The sequence below is a fragment of the Bison bison genome, unplaced genomic scaffold (assembly GCF_000754665.1).
Source record: "Bison bison bison isolate TAMUID 2011002044 unplaced genomic scaffold, Bison_UMD1.0 scf7180017864312, whole genome shotgun sequence".
Classification (NCBI taxonomy): Eukaryota; Metazoa; Chordata; class Mammalia; order Artiodactyla; family Bovidae; genus Bison; species Bison bison.
Window position 1 is genome coordinate 3,508,455 of NW_011494884.1, and position 13,075 is coordinate 3,521,529.

At 42.9% G+C, this 13,075-nt stretch overlaps 1 protein-coding gene across 1 annotated transcript in view; it reads right to left on the reverse strand.

Annotated features, from left to right (window-relative positions):
• Positions 1 to 13,075, reverse strand: part of CTSO (cathepsin O) — a 26,956-nt gene that overhangs the window by 12,266 nt on the left and 1,615 nt on the right. Inside the window, exons 3-5 of the mRNA XM_010852532.1 lie at positions 5,882 to 5,990; positions 5,189 to 5,328; positions 1,888 to 2,055 (exon numbers count right to left, since the gene is read on the reverse strand). Coding sequence (XP_010850834.1) covers positions 1,888 to 2,055; positions 5,189 to 5,328; positions 5,882 to 5,990 — 417 coding nt within the window. The remainder of the gene's footprint in view (positions 1 to 1,887; positions 2,056 to 5,188; positions 5,329 to 5,881; positions 5,991 to 13,075) is intronic.

Genomic DNA, 13,075 nt, shown 5'->3' on the forward strand with positions numbered 1-13,075 from the left:
AGGTTGCTTCCTGACCTGCATACAACTTTCTCAAGAGGCAGATCGGGTGGTCTGGTATTCCCATCTCTTGAAGAATTTTCCACAGTTTATTGTGATCCACACAGTCAAAGGCTTTGGCATAGTCAATAAAGCAGAAATACATGTTTTTCTGGAACTCTCTTGCTTTTTCTATGATCCAGCGGATGTTGACAATTTGATCTCTGGTTCCTCTGCCTTTTCTAAAACCAGTTTGAACATCAGGAAGCTCACGGTTCACGTATTGCTGGAGCCTGGCTTGGAGAATTTTAAGCATTACTTTACTAGCGTGTGAGATGAGTGCAATTGTGCAGTAGTTTGAGCATTCTTTGGCATTGCCTTTCTTTGGGATTGGAATGAAAACTGACCTTTTCCAGTCCTGTGGCCACTGCTGAGTTTTCCAAATTTGCTGGCATATTGAGTGCAGCACTTTCACAGCATCATCTTTCAGGATTTGAAAGAGCTCAACTGGAATTCCATCACCTCCACTAGCTTTGTTCATAGTATTGCTTTCTAAGGCCCACTTGACTTCACATTCCAGGATGTCTGGCTCTAGGTCAGTGATCACACCATCGTGATTATCTGGGTCGTGAAGATCTTTTTTGTACAGTTCTTCTGTGTATGCTTGCCATCTCTTCTTAATATCTTCTGCTTCTATTAGGTTCATACCATTTCTGTCCTTTATCGAGCTCATCTTTGCATGAAATGTTCCTTTGGTATCTCTGATTTTCTTGAAGAGATCCCTAGTCTTTCCCATTCAGAAGTTCTATGGAAATGAATAACCATACGCTGTCATCTTTAAAAAAAGATGGGTCATCTGCAAAAAAAGCAATTACCAAGTAATATTAGGGAATAAACATAAATATTTTTCTGAACACAGATGGCAGGTAAGATTTTTCACACTTTGGTTTCTCTCTTGATGGCTGACCTGCTGCTGCTGCTAAGTTGCTTTAGTCATGTCCGACTCTGTGCAACCCCATTGACGGAAGCCCACCAGGCTCCTGTGTCCCTGGGATTCTCCAGGCAAGAACACTGGAGTGGGTTGCCATTTCCTTCTCCAATGCATGAAAGTGAAAAGTGAAAGTGAAGTTGCTCAGTCATGTCCAACTCTTAGCGACCCCAGGGACTGCAGCACCAGGCTCCTCCATCCATGGGATTTTCCAGGCAAGAGTACTGGAGTGGGGTGCCATTGCCTTCTGCGATGGCTGACCTACACAGAAGCAATTCTTATTTTTTGGGGTGGAGGGCTTAAATAACTGACATTTATTTTCACACAGTTGTGGACACTGGAAGTTCAAGGTCAAGGGGCCAGCAGGGTCAGTGTCTGGTGAGAACTTTCTCTTTGAGGTGCAGATGGCCACCTTCTCAATGTGTCCTCACACGGGAGACAGAGACCCTGCCCTCTTCATTCTCTTCTTCTGTCACAGTCCTATCAAATTAGGGCCCCAGGCTGATGATCTTGTGTGTGCATGCTCAGTTGTTTCAGTCGTGTCCAACTCTGCGATGCTATGGACCATGGCCCGCCAGGTTCCTCTCTCTATGGGATTCTCCAGGCAAGAATACTGGAGTAGGTTGTTATTTCCTCCTCCAGCAGATTTTCCCAACCTATGTATTGAACCCACATCTGTGTCTCCTGAATTGCAGGAGGATTCTTTACTGCTAAGCCATCAAGGAAGCCCCTTATGACCTCATTTAACCTCAATAACCTCCTAAAGACCCCTTTTCTAGATATACATAGTCAGATATATGGGAAATCTTTGGATTAATTCAAGCTCTGGTTAGCTACATTTTCAAACTTGAAAATATTATTTAGTAAATGACAGACTGAACACACAGTAAACAAGCAGCTTAAAAGACTGCAGAGCCACTCACCTTATTGAGCCAGTACAAAGCACTGAGCGGGGATCCTCCGTTGCAGCCGTAGTTGCTGTAAGAACAGTCTATCACCTGCTGAACACTCAGCACCTCCAAGGGCTGCCCTTTTATCGCACACACAGACTCCACTGCACCTACCACGCTGAAAGCCCAGCATCCACCACACTGAGATAGAATGATGACAGAAACAGAGATAGAATATTTGTTATCTAACAATGTGCAAATCACGTCCATTGACATCTCTGACAACACAAATGATGAAATCATGTGAGCAGAATCTGGAGGCCTACAGAATGTAAATGTCAATCCTGCTGATTTTCAATTAAATTCTCTTAGAAGCATCAAAATACACTATTTATTAAAGGTAAATTGGTAGTATCACTATTGCAAGTTAGACATTGCAAAATAAAAGTGAACTTTAGAGATTAGGAAAACACTTGGACTGACGTTCTTTTTAGAAAAACAAGTCAGCACAAACATAGGTAACTGACTTGTAGTTGCCAAGGGGGGAGGGGGTGGGGGAGGGGTGGACAGGGAACTTGGGATTAACAGATGCAAACTATTACTTATAGGATGGATAACCAACAAGTTCCTCCTGTACAGTACATGGAGCTATATTCAATATCCTGTGATTAAACCATCATGGAAAAAATATGAAAAAGTGTGTGTGTGCTTCTCCCCTGACACTCTGCTCTGCCCTCCAACACCTCCCCTCCAAGGGCAGAAGGCAGGGAAAAGGTGAGCAGAGCAGGGGTGCATGGTACATATTTGTTCTCATTAACAGACAAGCACAGGACATGGATGAATGACTTGTTAGCTCAACAGGATTATGACCGCACAGGTAATGTCCTAATTATAGGAACCCACAGTAATCGTTCCTCATTGAAATACTCGCTAACAATCTTTCTGACTCTGGGTCTCTTAACTTGCTTTTATTGGCTAAACTAAATGGCAACCCACTCCAGTGTTCTTGCCTGGAGAATCCCAGGGATGGGGGAGCCTTGTGGGCTGCCGTCTATGGGGTTGCACAGAGTCGGACACGACTGATGCGACTTAGCAGCAGTAGCAGCAGAACAAAGGAATGAAAGGAATGGAATCAAGAATTTCACATAAGAAAGAAGAATCGCAGGAAAGGTAGAGATGAGAGTGGGACTTGAAACTGGGTGGAACCATCTTAATCCTGGGACCAGGTGCTGCGGGCGGAGAAGGCAATGGCAACCCACTCCAGTAATCTTGCCTGGAAAATTCCATGGATGGAGGAGCCTGGTGGGCTGCAGTCCGTGGGGTCTCGAAGAGTCAGACACGACTGAGTGACTTCACTTTCGCTTTTCACTTTCATGCATTGGAGAAGGAAATGGCAACCTACTCCAGTGTTCTTGCCTGGAGAATCCCAGGAATGGGGGATCCTGGTGGGCTGCCGTCTATGGGGTCACACAGAGTCGGACATGACTGAAGTAACTTAGCAGCAGCAGCAGGTGCTGAAGGAAAGAGAGGAAGGGCAGCTGGTGGTCCTTGTGGAGTGAAGTTCTGAGGGATCTCATGTGGCCTACATCTCTAGCTCCAGGGCATCTGGAGAGTACAGCATTCACTAAGGGATGCTACTGCAGGCTCTGCACTCCTTGAGAAAGGTAAATGCAGGTTGCTTCAGGTCACCCACCTACTGCTGCTCCAAGAGGGTGGTGGCTGCTCCAAAACATCTTTCTTTTAGTACAAAGATTCCTAAATGAAAGTTCTACTTGAAGACACCGTAAGCGCTTCCTGGATAGATTGGGTTTCAGACTGCATCACTCTTCATTAGAACCCAGTAATAAAGCACATGATATGGTGGTAATTTCTATCCACAACCACAAATACAGAATCTGAGAAACAAAAAGGATCTCATCTTAATGCGATGGTCACTGGGGAACTGTTGGATCCAAAATGCTGGTCTTACAAGAGGACACTGAATGACCTGTTGAGGTTTCCACTGCAGACACACTGAGACCACATCCCTGTAGGGATCAACTTTTCCTGGTGAGCTGCCATCCCTGTGCCTGGCAGGGGTGCAGGGCACACGCACCTGTTCTCGAATGTGTGCCGGCAAGATGGCTCACTGTGGGCCATGAGCACCCCACCAACATCTGGGGTTCTGCTTTCCCTCTGATTCCAGATATCTTCACAGGCACACTCAGGACTTCTGCAAGGTAAATTGCTGCATTTTTTAAATTTATCTTTTCATTGAGTATAGTTGATTTACATATAGTATTAACTTCTGCTGTATAGCAAAGTGAGTCAGTTATACATAAACACACACATTCTTTTTTCATATTCTTTTCCATTCTGGTTTATCACAGGATATTGAACATAGTTTCCTGTGTTGTACAGTAGGACTTAGTTGTTTATCCATTTTATATGTAATAGTTTGCATGTGCTAACGCCAAACTCTCACTACATCCCCTTATACCCCTCCTCCCTGGCAAGAGGAAGTCTGTTCTGTGTGTTGTGAGTCTGTTTCTGTTTTGTAGATAAGTTCGTGTCATATCTTAGATTCCACATATAAGTGATATCACATGGTGGTTAATGGTTGCATTTACTTCAGGACTTACACATTTCTTTACCATTTAACACCGGTAAAACTGTGCTGTTACTTTTACTACTTTCTTGTTCTTCTTCTTTTTTTTTAATGTGTCATGAATTTTTTAGTGCGAAGTCTTAACCTCATTTCTCCTACAATCCCTTTAATTTCCATTTTATGATTTTGCACAGTTGGTAATTTCCAGGAATGTCTATGTCATATCAAAGCAGATCTGACAGCTTTTTTAAGGACCACAGATAAAATGTGTGTGATTGTGCAGGGGAGAGCTGGGGGCAGGGCTGGGGGCAGGGTCTCTGAGGGAGCTCAAGGGATAGACCCAAGGGTTCAGGGAGGGACCAGGCACCTGATTTCAAGTTGTTTCCCTTCGGAGCTACTTAACTTGGTCAAGTTCACCTTCTTGAGCCTTCCACCCTCTGTTCTGCAGAGTCCTGGGAACTGTGACACTGGGCAGCAGCCCCAAGTCTGTGTGCTGAGTGGGGGCCAGGCAGGCAGGGAGGGACACCCGCAGAGCTCAGCCCCCAAGTGAAGCTGGGCCTAACAGCGCCTCCCTCTCCAGGGTTGGGGGTGGTCTCCTGTTCTCATCATTTTGTGATGATTGAGGTGTGAATTTACCTACTGAAAGGATGGTTCCATCACAAGTTTGATTGAACTTGATCCCAAAAGTGACTCCCATCCTAAAGTGATTAAAGAGAAAAAAGAAAAAACAAAAAACCTAAGACATACCGTCTTCTGGTTTCTCACTTGGGTGACGACATGCTTATCCCTCCAGTCAAATCTTAACGGCAAAGACAGGTTGGAGATGGATGTGTACTCTTCTGCCGGAAATCGGGGAAACCTGGAAGGGCTGCTTCTTAAATAAATAGCTGTGAACACATACAAGATGAAAGGACAACCAACATTATATTACAGGGATTCCTTTCAGAGGGATGTTTCAACAGAAACAGTGGAGCTTCTGATAAAGTCTGCCTTTTACTATTTCCCATAATTGGAATGGAGTAGACAAAAGCTATAAAAGATGAGAATTCTTCCAATAGGGCTGGGTTGTCACATGAAATGGTTTGACAGAAGCAGGCCAATAAAAAATGAGTATAATTGACATCATCTGTTTTATCATAACCAGGGGGGTCTTGAACAGAAATAGCATAGAAAACTGGAAGAGGGATGAGTTGCTATTCCTCAGAGCCACAGGAAAATGCCTGAATTGGTAGTATTTAGTTCTTAAGTGATTATTAGAAGAAAGTGGCCATGAACTTATTTCTCCAACTGTCAGCACCAGGTACTTGCTTGACACTTTTAAGCATTTAATTACTGTTAACTATTACTCAGTTTACTAACTTCACAACTGAAGATTCTCAAAAATTAAGGAAAAAAATTAAAATCAGGAAACTAATCAGCTAATAACCCCAGAGCCCATACCTTTAAACTCTTCAGGAAACAAATATGAAAACTGGTTTATTCCATAGACGGCAGTGGAGTTTTCATGAGGAAATAAAGAATTCAAGTATCGCTGTCTATTAAGACTTTCCTAGGAGAAGAAAAAAAAAAAAACATACTAATTTCTATCACCTATGTTAACTTTCTGGAGCAATGTGTATATAATTGACTTAGAAATAGTTTTCAGATGCAAAAGTAAAAGCTTTATTTATTTCCTGTGGATCGCAATGAAAGGTTATCTAAGATAATAGATTAGATTTATAAATGTTTTGCATTAAAAGTACTATCTGACTTCAGGAATAATTTCTGAGGCTGGGAAAGGAATGTCTTATCCATTTATAATTCCTCTTTACCAAGCATTTTGAAAGCACTAAATATGCTTATTTAACATAGTGGAAAAAAGAAAATAAATTGCAAATAAATACCAGACACTAGTAGGAATTGTAACCAGTAAGTACTTATGTGATCTTTATCTTTGTCTTAGCACAATGAATGAAGCATGAAAAAAGGAATAAATAACTAATGGATAAATCAGTGTAGTTCTATCTGGGTTTTACAGAGATCTCTATTTCATTTGGGTAAAAGGCTTTGGGAAAGAGATTCAATCCTAGAAATGTCCCAAGAAGATGGCTCGGTTTGTCTGTCTGAAGAGAAAATTAGATCCTTGTTTACAGATTCCTCCACTTTGAATTTTTTGATAAGTATGTTAGGCTCATCTTTTACACAAACAAGCTTCAATTTGCTAGTACTAACCAACTCTGAAAAGCAGAGACATTACTTTGCCAACAAAGGTGTGTCTAGTCAAGGCTATGGTTTGTCCTGTGGTCATGTATGGATGTGAGAGTTGGACTGTGAAGAAAGCTGAGTCCTGAAGAACTGATGCTTTTGAACTGTGGTGTTGGAGAAGACTTGAGAGTCCCTTGTACTGCAAGGAGATCCAACCAGTCCATTCTAAAGGAGATCAGCCCTGGGTGTTCATTGGAAGGAATGATGCTAAAGCTGCAACTCAAGTACTTTGGGCACCTCATGCGAAGAGTTGACTCATTGGAAAAGACTCTGATGCTGGGAGGGATTGGGGGCAGGAGGAAGAGGGGACGACAGAGGATGAGATGGCTGGATGGCATCACCGACTCAGTGGACGTGAGTTTGAGTGAACTCTTGGAGATGGTGATGGACAGGGAGGCCTGGCGTGCTGTGATTCATGGGGTCACAAAGAGTCGGACACGACTGAGCGACTGAACCGAACTTAACTGAACCAACCCTGTGGAGTAAATACAACTTCAGGAGACCACCATTCATTAAGTCTCTATCTTCAGCTACTCTAAACTTGCTTGTTCACTTATATGCTTATTGTGTGTCTGTCTCATAAACCTATAAGCAAAATGAGGGCCAGGCTGGTCTTATTTATCACTGTTTTCGCCTCACTGAGCACATGCCTGGCACACAACAGATGCTTAATTAGCACTTTTTGTTGAATAACGCATAATTATATTTTATATATATCATGCCCTTGATAGCTCTAAGCTATGTTTTTTTACATATGTATATATAATTATTTTTCAGACTGTTTTCCATTATGGGTTATTACAAGATAATGGATATAGTTCCCTGTGCTATACAAACTTTTTGGTTATCAGTTTTACATACGGTAGTGTATATCATTAATTCAAAATTCCTAATTTATACCTCCCCCAACCCCATTCCCTTTGGAAACCATAAATTTGGTTCCTATGTCCGTGAGTCTATTTCTGGCTTATATATAAGTTCATTTGTACCATTTTTTAGGTTTCACAAATAAGTGATATGGGTATTTGTCTTTCAATGTCTGACTTTCTTCACTTAGTATGATAATCTCTAGGGTCATTCTTGTTGCCACAAATGGCATAAGCTGTTTATTTTTAAGCAAATTATTCCTGGGATTTATCATGATTGTATTTTCCTTACTGAGCATACGTGGAGAGATTGCTAATCTATGAAATTATCAACAGTTATCGAGTTTCAGGCATTCAAAAGATAATCTTGATGAAGCAAGGCTTTGAATTTAATTTGGGAAGAAGATGTATACATCTAAAAATAGAACTGAACTACAAAGTGAGTGTGTGACAAATATAAGCCAGTGACTGTAAACTGCTGAGCATTTCAGAGGGTTCCTTGGTCCTAAAGGCATCTCCTGGACTTCACTGTGAGTTGGGGGGATGATGGAGCTCCTGAGGGTGTAGGACCTTTATGGATGCAGGGGAAAGTACATGGCAGCCACGAGGGTGGGCCTCACAGACAGACTGCAGCAAGGAGGCCCAGGTTCCCACAACCTGGCCCATGACCAAGCACTCAGGTGTCCTACTAGGGGAAGGGGGTCCCCTGAAGGTTGGTTTGTGATTAATGCATCCCCACGGCTTCCTGACTCTGCCCTGGCCTGCAAGGTGTCCAGGGCACATCCCCCAGGCCCTTTTCCCCCCTTCTCTCAGCTTAGAGCTTTGCTCTAGTCAGATGCTCTCCCTGAGCCCCTCCCTGCACTTTCTCAGTCCTGACTCCTGTGATAAAGAAAAAAGAAAAAAGAGAAGACACATAAATCACCACTATTGAGAATGAAAGAAGGGCCACAAAGATGCTTCAGGCACTAGAAGAATCATATTTTAAGCACTTGAGGCCAACAAGTTTGATAACCTATGCAAAATGGACAACTCCCAAGAAAGACATACATCACCAAATCTGGATACAACAAAAATAGAGAATTTGAACAACTTTTTATCAACTAAAGTCATTAAATTCCTAACTGAAAATCATCCCACAAAGAAAACCCCAGGCCCAGACGGCTTCACTGGTGAATTCCATATAACTAAAAAAGAAATGCCAATACCAATTGTACACACACATTCATGGGAACCCCTTGCAACTGGTTATATAAGGCCTGATTCCAAAACCAGACAAGAAACACCTCATGGCAAGAGAAATATACACCAATAGCCCTCATGACTGTAGATGTAAAATCCTTAAAAAAAAAAAAATCAGCAAATCAAAATCAAAAATTTATAAGACAATAGATCATGACCAAGTGAGGTTCATTAAATAAAAATAGGAAAACCATATGATATTTTCAATAGATGTGGAAAAAGCACTTGGCATAATTCATAATCCTTTCATAAGGACTCTCAGCAGTGAATGAAAGGAAACTTGATCAACCTGATGGGAGGAATTGATGAAATGCCTACTTTGACCAGAGGCCAACTTCTAACAGAATCCATTTGGGTCTTATTCCCCACTGAATCAATCAGAAAACCTAGACCATTTCATTATCAAGTACAAACTGGCACCTGCCACAGGTGCTTGCCATCTTCCTCTACAAGGATTAAATCATGTGCCGTTGCAGCTGCTGACCTTCAATACCTGCTGAAATAAGTTCTGTGTGAAGATCAGAAATGATATGCCCTGTTCTCAAGGAAAAGTTGGCAGGACAGTTCTTCGACAGGTGTCTTCAGGAGCCGATTTTATGAGCCCAATTCTTGCATCTCCTACATGATGACATCTGCTCCTCATGATTAGCAGAAACCTTCTGCAAAAAAATATGTGCTTGATTGCATGTACTCCCTTTTCACTAAAATTACATATATACTGAACTCCCCTGCTACCTCTTTGGAGCAGTTTCTCAGAGCTATCTAAGATGCAGTCTCCCATACTATAGTTCTCATTTTGCCCCAAACAAAACTTAACTTGCGACTCTTATATTGTGTTTGTTGTTTTTTTTTTAAGTCAGCACATTATATATGTGTCAGTCGTGTCTGACTCTTTGCGACCCCATAGACTGTAGCCTACCAGGGTCCTCTGTCTATGGGATTTCCAGGCAAGAATACTGGGGTGTGTTGCCATTTCCTTCTCCAGGGGATCTTCCCAACCCAGGGATCGAACCCAGGTCTCCCGCATTGTGGGCAGACACTTTACCATCTGAGCCACCATTATATAAGCCCACATTATATATAGTAAATATTAAAGTACTAGATAAATAGATGGACAGATGAACGAATGAATAAATTTTGAGCCAAGATTTCAAGTTTCTGGTATATTTTAATTTTGGCAGTATATGCATTAGGCTAGAACTATTAGAAATTACCACATGAACAAGAGTCTCTTACATCAATTTCACCCTCTTAATGTTTCAGTTAGATGAAAATTGTGGTTTAAAGTGTTCTGGATAAAGTTTATTTGGAGGAAATAATCCAGATCTTCAAGGGCTGTTAATAGCAAACGTCTGTGGCTCATTCTTTAGGATCATTCATCGTAAAATCATCTATTTAAAGAAACATGCCTCCAAGTATGCATAATTTAATTTTTTTAAAACTGGCACATGTATCATTAACGTAAGCATTTTAAACGTGAAGCTTCTGAAATTGTAGGCAAAATCACATGTGCACTGGCATATAAACATTATTCTGAAGTGAGTACATACAACTATCATTGGTTCCTTTAATGGGTTTGTAGCCCCAAAGTGGTCAGGAGACCAGCTGCTCTTGGTCAAATAGGGAGCATGAGTAAAGGTCAGTGCACAGCTGGGTTCCAGCCTGAGGAACAGGCCAAAACAAGAGCAGGGGCTTCCTGAGCACCAGAAGCTTCTAAGGAGTGAAAAGGTGGGGGCTGGGTGCTGTTTCCCCCTTTCCCGGTCAGTTATCCTGAGAGGCATCCCATAATCATCCTAGGAGGGGCCTGGTCTTCACCCAACAGTGACTGAATGACAGTTTGTGAGCAAGGATCACAGATGCCACCTAACTTCTACTCACGGAATATTCGAATTTAGGAAAACAGGTAAGGCAGGGATGACAAAATCTTTCATCATGAACCTAAGATTGGGAAAAAATTGTGAATCAATTAGACCCTTTCTCCAACTGTGTCAACAGTTGCAGTTCCCTGAATATCTTTCCACGCTATGCTTCAGGAGCCACTGTTCATCAATGCATTTGTAGACATGAGACGTCTTTGGTCTCCCTAAATAAGATATAAAAAGCCCAAAACTACAGCTCCTGGCCCTCCATATTTGTTTACTTTTCACCCTAAAACCTATTGGTTCTCCCCAGCACAACACAGAGAATACTTTATAACTCTATTTTAATTTTTAAACCTTTTTTAAAAATTTAACTTGACTATGGAGCCAGGGAATTTTCTAGAATCTGTAATTTACCCCAGATAGGTTAGCAGAGAATTTCAACTTAACCAACTCCTAATCTGACATAATTTTAAGGAGTAAAGTTTTCCAGAGTTATACTGAGCATCAGTCACAACACACGTTAGTCTCTCTTGTCGGGGCAGAGGGAGGCTTCCTAATGCTCAAGCAAGGCCCCTTCTACCTGCTCATGTCGTCTGCCCCATGTTCAAACAGCCATTGAGGTTCAAACACAGTTTCCACCAAGTGTGGAAAGGAGTCACCAACATCTCATGAAGTTAAGTCCCACGAGGGGCAATTGCTTTGGAAATTTTTCAGGCTCTCTCCACTCAAGATTTTTAAAATGTGCTGAGAATCTTTATCACTCTGCCCTCCTCCACCTAAAACAGAAATTCTATCTTCCAACAAGCACTCTTGTACTTCTGACACGAGCTACCTGTATTTCCTAGCTGCCATTGTCTGGGTAGGGCCTCTAGTATGAGTAACTATATAATATGAACAAATGCACATATATTTATAAATTATACAAATAACACATATTTAGGATATATTCATTACTCTGGCCTCCTTGTGATTCCAATCCCCAAATATATTTTTGAGGAGGATGGCAGTGCTTTTATTTCTTGGTCAATGAACACATCACCAGGATAGGTAGGACTGATTATTTTCTCCCAAAGAGATTTACTTCACCATCACACGTCACTAAACTCAGGGCAGGAAGAGAATACAGCACAAAACCTTTGTTCTCAAGCGATTATACCAGTGCTTCTGGTTTTGAAAGCTAGAGCAGTAAGTAGGAGATAAAAAATATCTATTCTGGTTTGGGCAAAAATACAAATAGACTCAGGTGAGGTTGGCACTTCCCACCCACTGCAGCCCCAGGGGACCAGCAGGAGGTGTAGAAGGGAGCACAGCCTCAGAATCCCTGGCAAACCTCAAGAAAATACCAGGAAAAAGAATAAATACAACTCCAATAAGCAGCAGGATTACTGACTTCATACTTCCTGATTAGGAATGAATGAACTTTGACAGCAAAATTAAACCATGATAATGACCTCTCACAATTTAAAACTATTAGGTAGTATCGGATATTATTAATAGAACACACTGAGGTCCACTCTAAATCATTCTCTCTTGCATCTTCCTTGGTTTCAGGAAAAACCTTATTGATACTCAGCTAACTGGTGTGCTCCTGAGTTTTAACGCTGGGGTGCCATCTGAGATTATGAAGCCTTTTCAAAATAATCTGAAAAGGAAATTAAACACTACACCCTTCTCCAAATCAGTCTCCACCAAGTTAGGTGAACTTGTAGGGTGTGCGCTAGTTCAAGGAGCCCGGGTTCAGGAAAATCATAAATGGACAGGATCCCCTGAGCTCTGGATAAAATTCTTATTTGAGGAGGAGGTGATCAGTGTGCCCCTCCGGAAAACGGCCAGGCTTCTTCCAACTACTTCTGGTTCCAGTCCCTGAAATGCACAGAATGGGGAGGCTGAGAGAACGCCTGGGGGCTGTGCCTTTCAATTAGGACCACCTTGGACATAATCAGCGGGCAACCTGGGACGTATCATATAAACCTTCAGGCACGCATCCTTCCTGAAGGACCCATCTGTGGGTCAGCTTGTCCTGGGGAAACCCTGGGACGAGTCCGGGTCTGGAACCCAGGCGCGTCACCGGACTGAGTTTAGGCGACCCCCTGGGGATGGCGCTCGAGTGCCACCCCCCTCGCCCCCACCCCTGGAAAGGACGGCGCAGGTATTCTCTGGGGGTGCTCGCGTGGCCCCTCCAGCCCGCGGACAGGGGGGCGTGCTCGCGGGGGAGCTCAGGGGCCCCCTCGCCCAGCCCGGGAACCAGACAGGGTAAGCGACCCCCGCGGGTGGCACTCGCGTGGCCCCTCAGCCCCAGGACAGGACGGGACTTGAGATTTTCCAACCCCCCACCCCGCTCTAGTGTGGCGCTCAGGTGCCCCAGCCCCACTTCTCGCCCCGGGAAAGGTCGTGGCAGGTAACCGCCGGGATTGGCCAGGGGG